At 38.0% G+C, this 21,644-nt stretch overlaps 1 protein-coding gene across 9 annotated transcripts in view; it reads left to right on the top strand.

Moving 5' to 3' along the window:
* Positions 1-21,644, top strand: part of LOC128134617 (multidrug resistance-associated protein 1) — a 71,893-nt gene that overhangs the window by 3,453 nt on the left and 46,796 nt on the right. For 8 of the 9 annotated variants that reach the window (XR_008232791.1, XM_052772541.1, XM_052772542.1 and 5 more), the window contains exons 2-9: positions 11,009-11,185; positions 11,959-12,084; positions 13,444-13,581; positions 14,699-14,824; positions 17,687-17,748; positions 18,641-18,772; positions 19,786-20,013; positions 21,267-21,444. Coding sequence is in view for 8 of the 9 variants with exons in the window: in XM_052772541.1 (XP_052628501.1) it covers positions 11,009-11,185; positions 11,959-12,084; positions 13,444-13,581; positions 14,699-14,824; positions 17,687-17,748; positions 18,641-18,772; positions 19,786-20,013; positions 21,267-21,444 (1,167 nt within the window). In the remaining variant the exon portion in view is untranslated. The remainder of the gene's footprint in view (positions 1-11,008; positions 11,186-11,958; positions 12,085-13,443; positions 13,582-14,698; positions 14,825-17,686; positions 17,749-18,640; positions 18,773-19,785; positions 20,014-21,266; positions 21,445-21,644) is intronic. The other variant, XM_052772543.1, reaches the window with a different exon arrangement.

Raw genomic sequence — 21,644 nt, 5'->3', positions numbered from 1 at the left:
GTACTCTTTCATCCTTGCTTTCTTTAGCATCATTGAGTATCTCAGAACAAATATCCCATCCATAATATAAAGAAAGTTACTGCTATGTAAGATAAAGTTACTATTGACTAATAGCTGTTGATTGACAATAAAAGCTTTAAAAAACCCTGGTGGGCCAGGGGTAACATTTTTGTACTACCTGCATTTTAGTTCAGTGACTTTAAGGTCCTGTTTAAACTGGAAAACTTTTTTGTGACCTGACATGCTGAAATAGCTTTGCCTAGAGTATCACTAGGGTATGAGTGTATGCTTCAATACCAGGGCACCAAAAAAAAAAAAAAAAAAAGAGTAAAGTGGGTTGAGGAACTTTGTTATTCTACGTAACCAGGTTAAATATGAAGGCAGATATAGAACCTACTGTATACTTTGGCCTGCTGACCTAGCTCTCTGGCTATGTGCACACTCACAAAATCAGTGGTCTCAGTGCAGTTACATTTTTAAATAGTCTGCTGGTTTTCCTTTCTTTTGAGTAAAATTTTGGGGTAGTTTCAATTTTTCAGACCTTGTAAACTATGCAGTCTCACATTTAGAGAAGTCTTTGCATGTTTGAAATTGCTAAAGAGGTTAAGAGTTTTTGTGACACCTTGAGTTTTCAAGGCTAACCCCCCAATAGGGCTTTTATGAAAAAGGAGTAGGAGATACGAAAGAAGCAGCGAGTTCACACTAAGCAGTTTCTTACAGTTCCCCCACAAGTGCCCTGCTAGGTTTTACAGGAATTCTCAGTTATTCATTCATTGTAAGTCAAATAGAATCTGAAACTTTTGAGGTTCTTGCTTATACTTAAGGGGATGTGAGGGAAATGGCTTATATTTATATAAGCCCCTATCATGTTCTTCACAGGCAAAGAGATTGTGTTTTTTAAAAATTGATAATTAGGATAGAAGTTAACTCTAATTCTTCTTTATCTCAGTGGCAACTTAGTGGAAATTTTTTTTCACGTTTTTCTAGTTGGGCTTTTGGTTGTTGAGGAAGGATTGAAAGCAAGTAATTCCATTCACTTCTAGGAAAAAAAGCAAGTTTTTATCTCCTCTGTTTTGTTTTGAAAACTAGAGTTCTGTAATGATTCAAGTTGTGTCTGCCTGTGTAAACCCAGGCCTATTTCTTTCCTGTTGGTGCAGAAAGCTTTTGTGGAGCCTCTTCTCTGTCAGTAAAGAAATTGCATCCAAACACTGTTCTAGGTTTAGCACTTCATCATGTGGAACCAAACTACAGGAGATAAACAGAATGGATGAGAAAAGGTGAGGCAGAGCCTCACATGCAAAATCCAGGGACCAACTGGTGGGATTGGTCTCTGCTTCCCTTGCTGTTGTGTAGAGTTCTGTCTGAGGCTTTCAAGCATGTTTTGTCTGCCTTAATAAATGTATTTTCTTGACCATTTGTCCAAAGGCATTATGTTTTGTATTTGGGTTGACATTGTTGTAGCTAGGGGAGATCCACCAGCCTCTCTCAGCTGGCAGACATGTTAGGATCTTTAAGACTATAATGTGGCTTGACAGGATTTTATTAAGAAAAAAAAAATCAATATTCTTTAATTAATTATAATGATTAGCTGACATTTGTGAAGTGATACTCTGTGACGTAAACAGCTGCTATGCTTATATTTTTTATGAAGACACTGGGACACTTGATAGTTTTCCTGAAATAGACTTCTGAAGGAAAACAAGACTTTTTATGTAAGGAATAATTTCATGTTCTGAAGTTCTGTGGCTTATACTTTCATGCATTAGATGAGCAGTAAATTAGAACGTATCTTGGAACCCTGTAGCTTTTTGCACTGTAAAATATGTCATTGGTGCTTTTTCAGCGTGTTCGTGGCAGAGCTAGGGAGGGAGTTTGAGGTGCTGTGAGAGTGGTGCTGAGTGAGTGTGATAAAAACTAGAGTTTAGACTCTTTCTTTAGTTGTAAATGTATCAAGTTTATGAATTCATTTGTGACCGGAGTTTAAAAGAGTATGCAGATCAGAAAACTACTTGTATTTGCTGACATGGGAAGGTCATATGTAGACAGCATTTGGAACAGAGGGGGAGCAGCAGCAGAGCGTTAAACTGAAAAACCTTTACACAAGACAGTACCTTTATTATAATTAACAGCTGATTGCCTGATTCTCATGGCTTGGCTGTTGTTGGATTTTTTTAGCAATGAAAGCCAGAGGCTTATTTGTCAGCTTTCTCTCATCTAAACCCATAAAACATTTTTGTTGGCCATGTGAACAAGGGTCAAAATTTGCATAGAAATTAAACTTATATAGTAGAAATTAAACTATCTCTCTTGATCTAGAATAGATCAGTTTAGGGGAAATACAGGAAAATGAAGCCTGATAATCTGTTGTTGATGGGGATTTTCTTAACACATGACCTGTCAATCTGCAGCTGTCAGTTCAAGGTTGCTCAGAAAAGTTAAATGAGGAAAAAAAACCCAGCAAAATGGCTGAATAACTTGTGCTGTGCAGTTACAATGCAGTTTACATTGAAACACTGTGCTATACTGGGACTAAGTGAAGGTTAACCTGGGTTGCACTGAAGTCATTCTGGGTCACATCTCTAAAAAGCCTACTGCCGGCTACTGACCTTTTGCTTACTTTTAATAGAGTCGGAATTCCATGCATTACTGTTTTCTCACTGTTTGCATCTGTGGTAGCTTTGGATACAGTTTATCCTAATTCAAGCTGTTATCTTAGTCCCTTTGTAAGATTATTACCGAGGTATGTTCAAATTTCCCACAGTGATTTGAACTCGATATATAGGCTGTTGCATTATTAAGCAAAAGTCCTGGTTTTGGTGCAAAAAGGAGATGAGAGCAGGAATCTTTTTCCTGTATCCTTTTAAGTAACAGTGATTTCAGTGAAAAGCTTTACAGAAGGGTAAAAACCATCCTTTTGATTCTGAAACTGTGAATGGAAGGTATTTTGTTGTCATGTGGCCAAATGTCTCATGGTACTTGCAGACATGGCAGGGTATGGAAATATTATGTCTGTAGAAAGAGGCTAAACATTTTAATTTTGCAAGTGTTGATGTAATCTGTCATATGTTTCCCTGACACAAAAAAATAGCCATAGTGCAGTGGCTTTTAGCTTCTTGGATTACAAAGATCAGTTTTTGTAAATTCCACAGCTGCAGGTGCTCCTTTCTCTGGCAACTTATTAGCGCCAGCTTCTTATTTTAGCACCAGCTTCTTATTTTAGGCTAAAGGGAAACAAAGGCAAAACATTCTTTTTCCTTATCATTTTACCCACAGTTTCAGCTGATGCAGTGCTGTCTATAACAAGGGATTTCAACTCTTTGTAAACATTAGGAAATACGATGTTTGGGTTTTGGACAAGGAGGTGCAGACACCTGATTTAAGTTCAGGACCAGGTATTGAAGGTAGAGGCTTTTTCTTGGCTGTGTTAACAAGTCAAATCTGCATCATATAAGTCATTACTGTTGAGAACTTGGTCTTGCTAAAACCATTTTTAATAGAAAACATTATGAGAAATTAAGGGTATTTCCCTGTCACTAGAAACACTTACTGATGTTTTTCCCCCTACATCATCTTTATAGAAATGATTAAAAAATTTTAGGACACCTGTTTATTATGTGATTTTTTTTTTTTTTTTAATGTTCCCCCTCTTGCTCTAACAGTCTTGTCTTGTGACATTGTTAAGAGACTGTAAGAATAAAGCTTAGATTTCAGAATTACTTTGAAACAAAGGAAGAAGAAGGGGCATGATCTGTTCCCCCGTCTGAGTTCTTGGTCTGAACGTGGTATTTTGGGAGGCTTGCTTGGGAATGATTTAAGGCTTTTTATTCAGACACAAGACTTACAAGTCAAAATCTTAATTGGAGACCTGTATTTTTTGAACTTTTGCTAAACTGTTATTTGTTCCTTGCTCCCCTGACTAATACTAACATTTTAACTAATGAACTTCAGTTTTAATAGCAGTGGTTTTGTTCCATTCATGGTTTTATGAGGAGAAATGTTTTGTGTTCTCACTGTTTGGTGAACACCCCCCCACCCCACCCCCTGCCCAAGACTCTAGTATCAAGTAAGAGGAGGTGATCCTCAGCTGCATGGTAAGTTTAGTTCTCCTGTAGCAAAAAACCCAACCAAACAAAAAAAAACAAACCCCAAAACTATGGTTTTTCTGTGGGTGAATGTGATCTCCATGAGAGTTGGGAGATCTGAATGTAATTCTTCATCCCAATGTGGTCATTACCATTAATGTTTCTTACTTCACCTTTGTAGCAGTAGAAGAACAAAAAGGCAGAAACTTATTGATCTAATTGGGCTGCTACTGGCCTGAAGAAGTGTCTGAGAACTTTGTGGTGATATGAGCACCTATCCTCAGGTGTGACCATGAAGGGAAATCCTGAGGTCTCTTCCCAAATCAGCAGTCTGGCACACTCTATGTTCATTTGTTCCACTGCTTGTGGTGAGTGGTGTAGTTATGTGCAGGAGCATAATTCTGTCATTTGTCCTTGCAGAGGTAGTTTTTAGAGTTTGTGGAGGTCTGGGAGTGAGTTCAAGTATTTGGCTGTGTGGCTTTTACTTTTTAGTAGAATCCTGGTTTTGTGTGTTCTAGAAACAAAAAAAATCACTCCTGGCTGTCTTTCATTAAGCATAGGAAGTAGCTGTTGGAAAGATACTATTGTAAAATCTGTGTGAGTATTTCAAATTTTTCTTCTACTTCCTGTTTGCAGAGTACACCCTTAAATGATACAATAAACCAGTAAACCATTAATTTCATGTGGTTAGTATAGGTCTTCAAAGGAATTGGCAGTATATTGAAAGCTTTATTTAAATGCAGCATGAGCTCACTTTGTATGCATCACAGTGAAGGTACCATTTTACTTGCATGTTCTGCACTAACTTCAATTGCAAGAACAACAACTACCTTGTGTCACAGCAGAGATCTGTGCATTTTGGGTAACTTCCTATTAATTAAGAAAAAAAGCTAGAGGAGATAAATGTTGACTAAGGTGGAAAGTTATGTTTGTCTGTATATTATGCTACTTCATCTGGAATTGATTCTACAGCCATTGGATCCTTTACCGCAAGTAGTACTTTTTCCAAAATAATTTCAATATAATATGCATAGTATTTTTAAAGGACTTACAAACATGTAAATAGGAAGTTTGTGATGTTTGCTTGTAGTGTCATATACCTCATTTAGTGCCTTGTTTGCCACTGTTAGGGATGTTGTTATTGTCTGTTGCTTGTTTCTGTGAATATTGCTGAGCAGACAGGAGAGCTGCAAGTGTAGGTGTTTCTGCTGCTTTTTGTGGGAGTTCTGGAGTATTTTTCTTGTATGAATATCTGTTGCTTGTTTTATCAACCTGTTGCCTCTTGTGATTTACCCTGAACAGTAAGCACAGCAGAGCAAAAGATTGGTGAAGATTGTGTATGACTGTGCTTGTTGTCAGCTCTGTTCTAAATATGCTCTTAGCAAAATGGTGAGATTCAGCACATGTTTCATGATCTGACTCCAAAATGTGAATGACAGAATACATATGCTATATTTACAGTGTTTTGAGAACACTATTTCAGTATTTCTTCAAAACTTCTGAAGCTAAATTGAATAAAACTTAACTTGGCAAGCTGAGTAACTTTGGAGAGCTCTTTTCAGTTCATCACTTGAAAACAGACCTCCTTCTAACCTATTGCAAAATCTGGATCACTTTGTAGTTCATTGTTTTCCTTAATTCTCAGTGTGGTCAACAGTGTCACTCTTTTTACTATTGGTTTTAATGGAGAATGGTGATATCAGGGACTTAAAAAGCAAAGTCAGAGTTCCTTTAAACCAGCCTTGAAGGGAGAGGTCCCACCCCTCCTGTTGTCCACTGATGCTAGTAGCTCCTCTGAGGCTGTAGGCTCAGCCAGATCAGGCAAATCTCCTATCTGGGGAGAGGCAGGCAGAAAATTTGCTGTCCTAGATAGTGTAAGCTAAAGGCCGATGGCCTCGTGGCATCTGAGGGAGAATGGTTGAGTCAGCTCATGGGTTTATAGGTGCTACACTGGGGAATTTTTTAATACTCTATCTAGAGCTGCCAGATTGTGAGACTTCCTATTTCAATGAGAAAGTGATGATACTACCATAACGGAAGTTGTCAGCTGCAATTACGGTGTTAGTGCCTGAGAGATCTAATTACTTGCATTCTAATAAATGTAAGTGTTGCATTGAATGAAAAATGTTTTTTACTGTTAGGAAAATAAGATTGAGAAACCACATCTTTGTATTACAAAGGACGTGGTTCTGTGGCAATATCAAAATACTGGATACACACCGATGTCAGTGTTAAACTCCATTTGAAGGAGTGGGTGTTGACCATGATATTAAGATTCCAGTGTGGTTTTGTAATGTCATTTTTTACATAGGTGTGTGGTAACGTTTAAATCATTTTTCAGTCACAGCTGGTTCACGCAGGTGGATTTAACAGTGTGGTTGGCAGCCTGCATCTCCAGCACACTTGAGCACAGCAGGCATTGAAACTGATCAATTTTGGTCTCTCTATTTCTGCCAGCGAGAATTTTAAAATGTGCTGTGGGTCAAGTAGGATTATTGATGTGAGAACAGGCGGCTGCTGGCTGCTCACTTAACAGCCTTTCCTGGCTGCCAGGAGAGAGGCAGCCAGCCACAAGGTCCTGTCCAGTGTCAAATACTGTTATTCCTCACATAAGGCACATTGGAGGCATACAGCTTCCCTGTAGTCTTCCTTCCCTCAGCAGAAGCAGAATAACTTATCTTTAGTGTCACAACTTTGTCTTAAAAACATTGGCAGTAGGTCTGTATCTTGCCTGTTCCTGAAATTTTAGATGGGAATTAATACAGTTCTTTATTTTCCTAGGGTTTATGCACTGTTAAATAAGTGGTTTACCTGTGAATAGATCCATGTAATTGTGGGGAACAGCAAGGAATTTTTGTGCTCTTCTTGGAGATAGAAGGTTTCACTTCAAATGTTATAGGAAGCCTTTTTGTGCCGTAAGAGAAAATGTGCTATTGGGCATAAAAACTCTGGGCTGGTGTTTTTTTCACCCACAGTGCTGGGGATGGAAATGAAAACTGAGAAATAGGTTGGATAAATTTAAAAATATCCATTTGCTACTCTGGAAAACTTTAAAATTGTCCACGGATTTTAAAAGGAGAAAAAACCCAACCTGAAACTATTTTAACATCTGAGATGTGGTTCTTCTGGACAAGACTAAAACTAAGCCAACAGCAGATCTCATCTCTCCCAGCATCTACCAAGAAAGGAACAAGGATCACACTGATTCTTCTCCTGTGGATTCCTGCAGTCATAGTTTAAATTAAAGGCTGCTTCCAGATTATACAATCTAATAGCTATAGACCTAACACCTTTTTTCCTCCTCCTCCTTCATGGCAGGAGGCTGCTAGTTTGTGTGGGCTTTCAATGGATACTTGGATCTCTGTCACTTGATATGCTCTTGCAAAGTGGAAGGGTTAGCTGATCAGTCAGAGTGAAAATTGTTATTAATCTTTGAAATGTGAAAATGGGGCAATTTAGTGCTTTAATAGAACTTGCTAAAATAGTGTTTCTAAAACTTGAGTCAGAAAAAATGTCATTAATTTGCTAATTAATGTCTGTTAAATACAAAGGTCAGCTTCACTGAATGTTTCTGCATTGATCTGTTAAGAACTTTGGTTTGTGCTGAAAAAAAAACCCCTCTGAAACTGGGTTTATATAAAGCAAAGGAGAAGCATGTAGTTTAAACTGGCAGAACTAGAGAACTACTCCAGACTTGTGTAACTGAACATTGTGATTTAAGTATGAATACATGTTGGTTTCATGATGACAGTGACATGCTTTCCAGCCACAACTGAACCTCATAAAGCTATGGTATCCTCCATGCAGAACTTAGGGTATGCCTTTCTTTTGTAATGGTTTTAATTCCTCTTGACTTTGCCTACTGAGGGTATTAACATCTCAGTTCAGACTGGGAGCCTGCTTCTGATTTACCTCCTGACAGTTCCCTGTCCTGCTTGTTGGTTCACTTAAGAGTGGAGCAAGCACCTTTTGGACAGGCATTAACTGGGAAATGTGTTCCAGTGGCCTATGGACAGTCTGGTCAGTCTGCAGGGGACCCTGCAACTTGTTTCTTGTGAACCTGAGTGAAAGGCATCTTGTGAGGACGATGGGTGCTCAGCAGCAAGTATTGGGTCTACAGCTTTATTCCTGTTAGTGCTACTGCTTGTGTAGACATAGCCTGCACAGAGAGAACTGCACCTAGGGAATCAGAAGGAAAGAATACCACCATGTGTCTCTCTTAATGCATGCTTTCCTCACCTTTTGTCACCTGAAATGAATGTAAAATGGAAGGGACTTCTGCACCTCACCTGTATGTAGCCATTTCTCTTGTACAGAGAAGAATAGTGTATTTAAGCTAAGCAAACTCCTATTTGATATCAACCGCCTCTGGATCAAATCCTGGAAAAAATGTGAAAGAAGATACATTGATGTTGCTGTAGCTGTTAAATTGCAGCAGGAATGTTACCCCAAACTGCCAATTTGTCCCCACTTCCTGTTCTTAACCCTGAAGTACCATTGCATTGTAACCCTCTTGCCTTTCATGCAGAAACACCTCCAGATAACTTGCAAATATGAGAGTCAAATGAAAGATTGCCCATGTTTTTAGAATATCCTCCAGCCAATATGCATAGCAGTCACACGTACAGCACTTACTTCTTTTATTTAGCCACGTGGCAGTGACGTGTGTTAGCTGCTCTGTCCTTTCTGGTAACTGCCTGATTCATTTTACATCAAGCATTTAAAAACACTGAAAAAGGAGGTAGTAACTTTCTTAAGCAGTGTGTAGATCTCAAAAAATTTACTCGATAAAATGATGTCAATGCTCTTGTTTGTTTGTTGTAAAGCTGATTACATCCTGTCAATTTACTTGTATAATCATATTAACTATCTTAATTTGTGAATTGTAAACTGTTCTGCAGAGTCATGAGACTTTTTCTTGGCTGTTGTGCTGGAGCAGAGCAGCTGGGACTTAGGAAGCCAGAAATATTTGTGCAGTGGCTAAATGTAAGGATGACTCGGCTGAAATTTCTGATGATGTTACACAGTCAGGGAACTTAATAAGCTTGTGGCTTGCCCACAGGGTCTCACAGCTGCTGCCTTATGAACAACTTATGTGACTCCTATGCAGATACACTAAATAAAACACAATCAGGCATTTTTTTGCTCTACTAGTGTTAATTTCCTTGAATTGGCTGTATTAAGTTTGGAGATTTATTTATTTATTTTTTTAACTGACTAATTAAAAATGATATGAAGTGAGAAGAATTTTTAGAATGCTGTGGAACTAGAGGAGAAAAATAACAGCTATGTGTCCTGTGCATACTCTCTGTTGTATCTAACCGAGAAAGAAGTCCTAGATTCTGACAAATTGAGAGGGAAGTGGGGAAGGAAAAAAATTTTGTTAATACGTTAAGAAGTTGGGTTTGTTGTTGTTTGTTTTTTTTTTTTTCTTAAACAACAAAACAACTTAATACGGAATGGTCAATTTCAGGGGAAATCTGCTCTATGATAAAATAGTGTCTGGTTAGCCTCAAAGTGAAATTTTTGCAAGTTGTATCTTCTGTTTCTTTTTAGATCGATTTTCTTCTCTTTGTGTTTGGAACTGTTTAGTCAGTGGAAAAGGGGGACAGATAAGGATCAAAGTGTGGCGATTCTGAGCAGTGGGATCTGTTTCCAGCTTTTATGTTGGAATAGAGGGGGCAGGCACTACAGCTCCTTTTGGTTCTGTCTCCTCATCTATAAAATGTGGATAATGGCACTAATTTCTGTGACCAGCTCAGGCTTTTATAGAGGAAAAGGATTACTGACTACCATTATGTCCCAGTAGTGGTACTGGTATTCTGTGCAGTTGTAAGCTGTGCAACAGTCTGAAAAAATGCTTTGCAACAGAAAATGACCCTATAGTTAACAAGCCTTTGGGCATGGGACTGCTGCTGTTGGCTGTGTGGCTTTTAAGCAGAAGCCTGTGAGCTATGCTTCAACTGTTGTATTGCTGTCCATCTGCAGCAGCAATATCTGTGTATTGCATCATTCTGTTGGAGAGTCAGAAATCTATAGCACTTGAGAGGAAGTTTCCCTTGTGATAATTTTACAGCAAAGTCAGTAATTTTAAGGTAAAATTTCCTGCAAGAGATTTCCCTAACTCAAGCCAATCATAAATATGCTATGAAAGTTTGTTTTACTAAATAGCCTGTCATTGTAAATAGTCCTCATATCAGTAATGGAAATGGTGATCACATTTTTATTACTGTGTCGGTTTTGGTTTGATTGTATGGTGGTTTATCTTGTTTTTGAGAATTGTATTGAGAGAAATAGGAAAACATAGAATTATATTGCTTTACATTTTCCTGTTGTTGAGTAGAAAATGGGCTGCAAGGGCGAGCCTTTTGCTTAGTTCTATGCCCTGTTGTTATGAATTACCAGAAAGTCTCAACTGTTTGCTGCAGACAGCTTGGGAGCTATGAGACTACTTCACAAATAGTGAAGTGATGTTGTCTTGTGCTGTTTACTTCTACTGTGTGCCAAATAACGTTTCCACACTGAAATCTGGGAATGCAGTGTATCTGAGTATACATACATGCACAGTGGTTATAATGGGAGATAGATAGCATTGTCATGTTATTTTTCTTCAATGATGATGTGAAAAATCCTTGATTAATACTGTTAAAGATCCCAGTATTACATTTGAGTGATTTATGTGTTGTGGTAGCTGTGTATAACCAACAAAAGTGACAGTAATGTAATCTTGTGAAGGTTTAAAACTTCTGAGCTACAAAAAGTGCATTAAAATTAGATACATCACAGAATGGAGCCAGTTTAATACGAGTATAAATGAATACACAAGAAGAGATACAAAATAAGGCAGATAGTGGCTATTTCTTTTTTTAAATACTGAAGTTCTGTGTTTTGCTTTTTCTTTAACTTGATCCATTTTCTCTCCACAGGATTGGAATCTGACATGGCACACAGAAAATCCAGACTTCACCCAATGCTTTCAGAACACAGTCCTGGTCTGGATTCCTTGCATTTACCTATGGGTCTGCTTCCCAGTGTACTTCCTATACCTTCGTTGTCATGACAGGGGATACATACAAATGTCAAATCTCAACAGAGCCAAAACGGTATGTAACTTTTTAAAATCAGAACTTAGTAAGCTTATCTGGAACTTTGAACCTATTTTCAGCTGTGTTTTAGCACACTATTTTTGTTGAGCATCAGTCTTGGTCTGTGTGCACACTTCAGCTGTAACTTACTTGTCCTACTTGCGTTTGATTTCCAAGCCTTGAGTGTTTCTGTTGCCCTTTTATCGGTAGGCTTTCTGAAATTTACTCTGACATAGCAAAAAAGCATGCAAATCCTTTGTAAGACCAGTTGGAGAAGACTATTTTAAGGCAGCTTGATCTTGAGGCCTTTATTTCAATAATAAAAAGAACTTATTATCCTGTCAGCTTCTTAAGTTACACAGCATAGATTTCTACAGCTGCTGCAGGCGTTCTATTCCACTTCTATTGTGAAATAGGTACTTAATGTTTTCTTACTTTTTTTTTTTTCCCCTGTAGAATAAGTGAGAAGTTTTAAGAAGGACTATAATAGCATGGTGTATTGGAGAGTTTTTGTCTCTGCAATCTGTTATTCACGAGTGAGATTCACCAGCTTTCTGCTTCATAATATACTGAATTATATGGTACTAAAAATGAGTAAACTTTTTTCTTCTAGTGGGGATCCAATAGGTAAAGCCAAATTACTCTTCTTCTATGCATGTTGTAGAATTGCCCAAAAGAGATGATCTGATTATGACTCCTCTTCTACTAACATATAACATGTAGTGTTCATGTATATATAGTGCTGCCTAATCTGTGTGAACTGATGTATGAAATACACTTTTGTATTGCAGGCTTTGGGCTTAATACTGTGGATAGTCTGCTGGGCAGACCTTTTCTACTCTTTCTGGGAAAGAAGTCAAAATATTTTTCGAGCTCCTTTTTTTCTCGTTAGGCCTACAGTATTGGGTATAACTATGGTAAGTTCTTCTGTTATGGCCTCTGTTCATGCAAAGCCTTAAGCAATAACATGTATCTTAGTATTATTCAGTATTGTAATTATTTAAGCTACAGTCTTTACATACAGACTTAATCTGCAGTTGAACTGTGAAATATTGACTCTGAAATGTCCACTTTCTTTTAATAAAAAAATTACAAAAAACCCAAAACCCAACCCAGCTGTGCTCAGTGCGTTGTATGTCGGCACACAAGCCAGTGCTAGTTGTCTTGCCTTACTTTGGTGGGCTTGAGCTACCATTCATTTAATAGCTTGACTTGAGCATGACGTGGAGGAATCAAGTCAAGAGAACTGATTAAACCTGGATAGTACGAATCACACTGAACTTGGTAAAAGACTGTTGAGCGCATCACTTTATTAAGTATCTTACTACAAACTCTCTTGCCATGTGACATTCTTTAGTGCATCTTTTCTTTGTTACATTTGATGGCATGGTGGAAAGTCTTAAATGCGACATGAGGCACATAGGTGTTCCCACCTAACTCTGCCTACATGTGCAAGTATTGTCTACTTTCACACCAGTATCTCTGCAGCCTGCATTTCAAGGAAAATGCCTTGCTATTCATTTATTGTCAGTTGCCTTACATTTATTAGACTTGGAATGGTAGTGATTAAATGTGATACTTGAGGGGGGGATGGGATGGGACAGGACGCAACCACCCCAACAGCAATAACAACAAAAAAACCAAGCCAAAAAAACCCAACAGGCCTGAAACATACTGACAGATGCAAGAGCTGTTAAATACTTTGTGGTCATTTAATAATGCAATTGACAAGCTTTTGTTAGGCTAATTGAAAATGGGTGTTGCAGCAGCCAAGTGAGATTACCAAGTTGTACCAGCTTCCTAAAGGACTCTGAAAACACACAAAATACAGAAATAGGGTAATATTTGGTCAGTGTTGTTTGGTGCTGTGGCTTGTATGGAAAGAAATCTTTTTATTTTAAAAAGAATTAGTCAGGAAATACTTGGGAAGGATATAGCATTACTATAATTGCATGTTGATTTGTGACGTAGAACCAGAAAAGTAAAGAAATAGACTGGCAGCTTTTGATGGTGCTTTTGTGTATGTGGTCATTTACTTCGATGTAGTATGTATTCCTTTTCCCTTTTTTGTCCACTTCTTATCTTTACTGCTCCGAAGAATTTTTCTATTTAAACATCTTTTTGAATTACACTTAAAATCTCTTGGTGTTAGAATGTCTGGGAGATACTGGATTTGAAATGTTAAATAAGCACACTTTAACACAATACCTTGTATGTGTATAACATGTTGTAAAACTTAAAGCTTGTGAATATATTTTTATCTTATTTGTCCACAGTTACTTGCCACATTTTTAATACAATATGAAAGAATAAAAGGAGTCCAGTCTTCAGGCGTAATGACGATTTTCTGGCTCATCTCGTTATCATGTGCCACAGTGGTTTTTAGATCTAAAATAATACATGCCTTAAATATGGTAAGTGATTGCTAGCCTCGTTCAGTTGAAAATAATCCTAAATGCTGCAGTAATTGCTTGCTAATTATGCCAGTCAAGTTAATGATCCATTCAGTGTACCTTCATTCCTTGGGTTCTAAAAGCAAAACAAGCAAGACTTAATGGCTCTTGTTTTGAAATGCTAGTGAAATTCATAGTGATCTTAACTGTAGCAACAGTTGCCAAGAAAATTCTGCTAGCTGTTCCAGAAAGGTGATGTGTCTGCTTGAGTACAATAAAAGTGTATAATTTTTGATATGAAACTGTTCTGGGAGTTTACGTCATCTTCCTGTTGATTATACAGTGGATTTCCTGAAACACTTGGTTTGATGGTGATGTGGTCTCATCTGCTGAGACAAAAATGAAAGTGTACAAGTGAAATATTTTTATGTCAGTCTGCTTTATACAAATATCAGATTAATTGTGGAGCTGCCTGAAAGTGGCATATCGCTTTTATTTCTTGAAACCTTTAAGCCATATTGTGAATTTTGAGGACTTTCAGCCAACTTTTGTCTTCAGCTGTTGAGAGTGGGATTTTACTGGTGGGTGTGGGTGGGAGCGTGTCCATCTGTCCCTGTGCTTTGATTTCTGTGGATTATGCTTTATGTATCAGTCCTAGTGTAAAAAATGGAAGAACCTCTGGAATTTGAGCACAATGCAATGGACTGTAATCTAAATTCTGCTTCTCTAATTCTTATTTTCTGTGTGCATATTCATTAACAAATTTGCTTTGAAAACTCCTTACTACCCGGTGCATAAATGCCTTGCTCCTGTAAAGAATACCTTGACTTCAAATTGGGGCATGCTGTGTTGGTACAAACCATGTCTTAAAGAGAACTGCTCTACAGAAGAAGTTCATGCTTGTGTGTTTATGGCAGTGGTTGATGAAAAAGAAATGGTATCTTTCATCTCCTCCCCCCTCTCTTTACCTTCCCATTACCAAAATAGACATTGACTTTAATTTGCATGGAGGCGGGTAGTGTAACATTTACGGAGTTTGCGGAATTTACAGTAAGGAGCTGTCTTATGTTCAATATTAACATGTTGTTTTAAAGAAATTCCTCAAGCCTTCTAATTGGAATATTACCTTCCTTTGTAGGGTGCTGAAGTGGATGCATTTCGTTATGTCACCTTCTGCATCTACTTCGTCCTGTTATTTGTACAGCTCATCCTGTGTTGTTTTCCAGAACGACCACCTTTGTTTTCTGAAACAGTAAATGATCCTGTAAGTGTTCAGTCTATACTGAGTGCTGAGTATCATATGTGCAATATTCTGTACAATGAGTTATAAGGCCATAGTCTTCTAGATGCCAAATAATTCAAATCTTGTTGACTTGTTTGCAATAGAGTGTTCTTTCTGCTCTTTAGCTGGTGGCACAGAAGGTGAAGCCCATAACATGCAAAGCAGGTGGGCTGTATTTAAGAGAAAGCAAAAATACTGTTTCGGTCATTCCTGAATAGCATTCCTGAAGGTTAAGTCATACGTATTTATATTCAGTAGTACTTCTGGCAATTGGTGGGAAATACTGATTTGAAATGCTGTCCTCCTAGTCATCTGATACTGTTCAGTAGGCAGTAACTCATAAGGATGTGTATTCCCTTACTATTGAAGGTGGGGAAGAATCTACACATGGAAGACTTGTGAATCTGGATAGATGCATTTGATTTCCATATTTACCTCTCTTGTGTCAAGCAAAAATTTAACCAGCTCAGTTGCAAGAGCAGTTAATGTTAGACGGTGGTCTGGATGTAGAAATTTAATTGTATCTAGACATGATCTTTTTTGCATGTGTTCTTAATTACATGTGCTAGCTATATGGCATGGATCTGAAGTGACCCAAGGGATGTTGCATCTTTATACTGCTTGCTTAGCCCTGGGCTAGACCTTCTGAGTCACAGTGGAGTGACACCTGTTGCTGCCTGGAGTTTGGATGGGCCAAGTTTAGAAACCTCAGTTCTGGTTTTTTTATACGGCGTAATTCCAGTTGGATGGATGTTTGGTGGCACTGACTGATGAAGGAAGGTGTGAAATGTGTGAGGGTGGGAAATAAATGTTGCCTTTGTAACTGTGGAAAAGGTCCGTAACCAGTTGCACTTAATGAATTCTACAGTTACCTTGTCCGTCAGTATCCAGTGTGCCAGTGGTGCTCTGCATTACCTCTGGCAGACAGTCTGCCTGCATATGCTTGGAGGGAAGAGTTGAGTCTTTGGATCCTCTTCATCTTTGGGTTCTTTTCATCTCATTCAGGGATAAAATGTATTTGACAAGATGCTGTGGATTTATGGAAACCTTTTCTGCTTTGATCATGGTTACAATAATTACAAGGTGCTTTGAGACCACAGTGGTTTGTTTTTGTGTTCTATTTCTAGGAGTGTCTCTAGGAAGTAGGGCAGACTTCAAATCTTAACCTTCTTTTTTCATGAGTGGTGTGTTCATTGAATGTTATGATGGGAAAAAGAACAAAGCAAGTCATGTCAGTCAGTCTTAAATTCTGCTTTATTCCCTTCTGCCAAGCATTTCCAAACTAGAAATGTTTGTAACTCTTGAGTAAGACCTTATATGTTTACTTAAGCCAAAAAACTAGTGTGACATTTCTAAGATGTAGATGCTGATGTATATAGAAGTCAAACAATGGGTTTTGTCTCGTTTTCACTTTGTTTACATTATATAAGTCCAGACTTGTTACAACTTGTTGTCTTCATTCTATCTGGCATGAATGTCAGTAGGATTAATAGTTCTTTGTGTGATAACTATTTAATTTTATAAAAAATAGTAATATTTAAACAGTAATCTAATACGTATTGTTTTCAACTTTTGCTTTATGCAGATGAGGTCCACTTTTTGGTAGTACTTGATCTAGCAGACTCTTGAATTTAGAGTTTCCACCTGCAAGTAGATTAAAAAAAGTATGAACAAAAAAAGTAATACAGCATTTTATGTAAAGTTCAGAATATTTTGAAATTTGCTGAAGTAAGATCTGTCTGTCAGGAATGTTGGCATGGCTGAAGGTTGAAAGTACCGCCTGCACTGCACCCCCTTAGTAACTTTTCCAAAGTTGCAGAAAAGGTTGTCATGAAAAAGAGGAAATGCAGGAGTCAGTTTCCTATACAACACACTTCAATATAGCTTAGTGGAGAAGCCAGGTTACACAAACATTAGTTGAAAAGTGCAAATATTGGGAACACTTGGCTCTGGCTGTTTTAATTGCAGTACTCTAATAATGTTTGGTGACTTTTGTAGATGGAAATACCTGAGTTGCTCCAATTATAGCTGATGATAAAAACCTAGAGGTTCGTGTGCCAAAGGAGTGGCTGGTTTTAGCATTTGTTAGATGCTGTTCAGAGCAGTGAAAGAGGGAAGAGAGAAATCTGCACTGGAATTCTGCAAGTAAATCACTTTTAGTGCCTTTGAAATTCTTCCAGCCTTCCTTTCTGCTGTTTTAATCCAACTAGATTAGGAGAGGATGTTAACCTGAAGAGTAGTTACAACAGACAGCCATTGTGCTAGATGTAGAACATGAGCTAGCTGTGTACCTTTATGGAAACTTAAGTTTCCCATGGTTATTGATGAATGAGATGCAGGGTTTTTAGGGGCTGTTTTGGGATGCTTTTATGGAGTTTACAAATTATTTTTTCATTTGTGCATCTGATTTGATGGAGTCACAGCACTTAACTGCTAGAACAGTAGAACTGAATTCTTCATTTATGACTGACTCTACCCCATTAACATATTTATGTTCTCATATGGTAGCATACCTTGCATTGATATAGGGAGGCACTGATCATGACATCTTGAGAGATTGTCTGGCCTGCACTGTCTTATAAAATTCCCTCAACTATTTGTTGCATTGTTGATATGGAGCACTGCTATTCCTGTGTCCCAGTGGTCTACTCTGCTGACAGCCCTGAAGCTGTGCTAGTGTTTTCTGAACAAGTTCTCAACAGCATAAATGACAAGTTTAGTAATGTGAAAAAAAAATACTATAAACAAATGGAATTTCAAAAGCATCTTTTCTGCTTGCTTTGTTTCCTTTGGCACTATATCAGTTACTTTGTATGTGGATTAATTTATTTTTCTCTCCTTTAGAATCCATGTCCAGAGTTCAGTGCTTCTTTCCTCTCCAGAATCACGTTCTGGTGGATCACTGGGTAAGATCAAGATGATGCATAAAGCACCGGTTAAAGTTAGATGGCATTTTAGGATCCTGCTTTCAGAGTTAAATTAGCAATAATCATGCAGTAATAATTTTGGTTGTTTTGGTTGGTTGTTTTGTAGATAGATGAAATTGAATTTCGCCCCCCCCCCCCCCCCGCCCCGATTAATCTTTTTTACTTCCTTTGTAGGGTCTTCGTAATTTTAAATTTTGCCAGTATATATTTAGTATGTTTCCTGAAAGAATGTAATAAAAAAAATTTCTTTGGGAAATATAAGAAGGCAGAAATTATCTGCTGTATTTAGAAACTAAGGCATTCAAAACTATTAGGTCTTTTCGTCCAGTAGGTTCTTTCTTTTTCATTAACTTAGCTTTAGTTATGCTGTATGATTTGATCACAACACGTCCTTGTGAATTAAAACACAGAAACATGTAAAATAATATTGGTGTATAGTTGTGGTTGGTACTTGGCCAGAGTTCCAACAGAAAGCTAGATGAAAGGAATTGCTTTGCAAAATTAAAGGCTAATAAAGATTTTGAAACTTGTTAGGCATGGGAATATTAATTGCCTGGCTGATTTTCAAATGAGATCACTTCATCCTTTTACTTTCCCTGAAATTTGAATTCAGTGGCATATCCTGGATCCTTAGATGTTTTGGTGTCTAATTCTCACAATAAAGACAGGAGGGTGTATGTTTTAGCATCTGGACCTGTGTTGCTACATGTACTAACTCTTGGATGCATTTTTGTGAAGTGCTGGCTCTGTTTTGGGGCTGGATGTAAGGACCACTGTCTTGTGGTGCATATATATATATATATATATATATACACACACACATATATCTCTAGTGCTCTTAAATATATAGTGCTGATTCTTTCTAATACAGGTTGATGGTTCAGGGTTATCGGAGACCTTTGGAAGCCAAGGATTTGTGGTCATTAAATAAAGAGGACAAATCGGAGGAGATAGTGCCAAGTTTGGCTAGAAACTGGGCAAAAGAGTGGGCAAAGACCAAGAGGTAAGTTCGGTTGTCCTGCCTGGCAGTTCTTCCAAGATGTGGAGGTTCAAAAGCTCAAGTTACTCAGCCTTTCAAGCCTGCTTTTGTAAGGCCCAAGTGGCATCTCTGTATTTGTCCTTAAGTGCATACAGAACAGGAACCAAGTAGGGCGTTGTGTGTCGTCTTTATGAAGAGCTGCATCAAGTTTCCCTTAGTCTTTCATGATCCAAAGCTGATTATTGTTACTTTTGATGTGTGGTTTTTCCCTGGGGAGGGAACGTTTTCACACAGTCAAACTTCAGTCATGTAATTTAGGAGGTTGGGCTCTCTCTATAGTTAGTGAAGCCTCAGGAGGGCAGTTCAGGGTGTAAAAGTGAGAAGCTTATTTCTTTCCTTTGACTATATAGGGAGCCTAGGCATCTAAGCCAGATGACTAAAATTAGAAAGACTGCATGCCTGCAGTTTCCATCCTACTTTCATCATCCTTTACTGCAGCAAATAGAAGTACCTTTTCATTGAAGGAAAATTGCTTGCTTGCTTACACAGTGTATTTTTACATTCAGCTTGTCCTCAGAGGTTCAGATGTAGTTTGGCATAAGCTAGATGTATGAAATGAATGTGTTCAGTCTATTGGGGATGACTTGGCATAAATCTGACTGCAGTGTTAACTCCAGTGGTACAGTAAGGCCTTGATTTTGATGAAAGTTGAGCATACTGGTTTCTAGAATAATAATGTCCTTTGCTTTTTAAGCTTAATACAGGTTATGGCCCTATTCCTCATTCCCCAGGGCAGACCTATAGGAGACATTTAACAGGAATGTCACCAATCCCTACAAAGATGACCATTTCTGAATGGCCAGTTCATTTAGCTATGGTTGTATGATTAAAAAGATGTTTGATTGACAGTAAAACCCAGTTAAACTATTAAGAAGGGCAATAAACAGCTCATAAACGTCTCATTTGTATACTGTGCATTTTTCCAGTTGTCTTTATGCTTGAATAAAGGCTACATTATGTAACTACTCTTATTTCAGGCAACCATTAAACATGTTATACTTGCCCAAAAAGCAGCAAAAATCAAGCGACTCAAATGGTGATGTGACAGAAGAGGCTGAAGCTTTGATTGTAAAACCATCTCAGAAGAGCTCTGAAGCATCTTTATTCAAGGTGTTATATAAAACCTTTGGACCATATTTTCTCATGAGCTTCCTGTTTAAAGCTGCACATGATCTCTTGATGTTTGCAGGCCCAGAAATTCTGAAGTAAGATCTGTATACTTTATTACTGTATTAAAAGTATGTGGACAGAATTTAAAACACTGGTATTTCACTCACTAAGCTGCTTTGGCTTCAGTTGGTTCAACGGCGAAGAGTTGTCATGCAGGTTAGAGACCATGCACACAGATGACTTTGGTCCATTGGTTTTCAAATTATAACATGGTGCATTAAATGTTTTGACTTTTTATGTTCCTTTCTGTCCTGGTTTTGGCTGGGATGGAGTTCATCATCTTTCTAGTAGCTGGTGTAGTGTTATGTCTTGGATTCAGTATAAGAATGTTGATAACACACTGATGTTTTCAGTTGTTGCTAAGTAGTGTTTATACTAAGTCAAGGATTTTTCAGCTTCTCATGCCCAGCCAGCAAGAAGGCTGGAGGGGCACAAGAAGTTGGGAGGGGACATAGCCAGGACAGCTGACCCAAAGTGGCCAAAGGGGTATTCCATACCATGTGATGTCATGCCTAGTATATAAACTGGGGGGAGTTGGCCTGGGAGGATTGCTGCTCAGGAACTAACTCGGCATCGAGTAGTGAGCAATTGCATTGTGCATCACTTGTTTTGTATAATCCAATCCTTTTATTATTATTGTCATTTTATTATTGTTATTACTATCATTATTAGTTTCTTCCTTTCTGTTCTATTAAACTATTCTTATCTCAACCCATGAGTTTTACCTTTTTCCTTCTGATTCTCTCCACCATCCCACTGGGTGAAGGGGAAGTGAGTGAGCGGCTGCGTGGTGCTTAGTGATGGCTGGGGTTAAACCACGACACTTTCAAACACAAGGAAGGCCAGGCAGGAACATAATCAACAATAGCAGGAGAGTTTATTTAATTCTAACCTGTAATGATTGTGGGACTACAAGTCACAATATGTGAAGCAACGGAGAGCTAAGGGGGTAGGAGGAGTTGTATTGCTTTAACGTGAGAAGAAGTAAACCAAATTTAAGCAGTTGTATTTTAGCTGGAGGGAATACGGGACTTTTTAGTGTAGTACCAAGAGAATGCTGTACATGTAAGGAATGTGATACTTTGTCTTATAATAGTACCTTGTTAGGAGGAGGGAGTGATGTGTGCTAGTATAAAATGATCTCCAGTTTCTAAGAAGTTTGCTTAAGTGTTTTATCTAAGTTTGGTGCTTGCAAGACCCAGATAACGTTTGGAATAATCTAAGGCTGTAACCCTAACATTTCATTTTGATTTGCATATATCAAGAAAACTAATTCTTCTCTCCACAGATTGCTAATCAACTTCGTAAATAACAAAGCTGCCCCAAACTGGCAAGGCTACTTTTATACGGTGCTGCTGTTTGTTTGTGCCTGTCTTCAGACACTGATTCTTCACCAGTATTTTCATATTTGCTTTGTAACTGGAATGAGGCTCAAAACAGCTGTTGTTGGTGTAATTTATCGAAAGGTAGGTGTTTCTTTAAATATACGACAATACCTCTTGGTGACTGTGAATACATTGCTTAAGTCTGAATAATTAAAGTAGTTAGGAGACTCTGGTAGGCTGATTCCTAACTCTTAATATAATTAAGAGAGTATCTAATTTACAGATAAAAGCCTTTAAGATAGAGCAAATTTCTAATTTACTAGTTAAAGTTCAGGCACCTC

This window comes from Harpia harpyja, chromosome 21 (genome assembly GCF_026419915.1).
Source record: "Harpia harpyja isolate bHarHar1 chromosome 21, bHarHar1 primary haplotype, whole genome shotgun sequence".
Lineage (NCBI taxonomy): Eukaryota > Metazoa > Chordata > Aves > Accipitriformes > Accipitridae > Harpia > Harpia harpyja.
The sequence above is the reverse complement of the archived record's forward strand: the minus strand, read 5'-3'. Positions and strand labels throughout refer to the sequence as shown.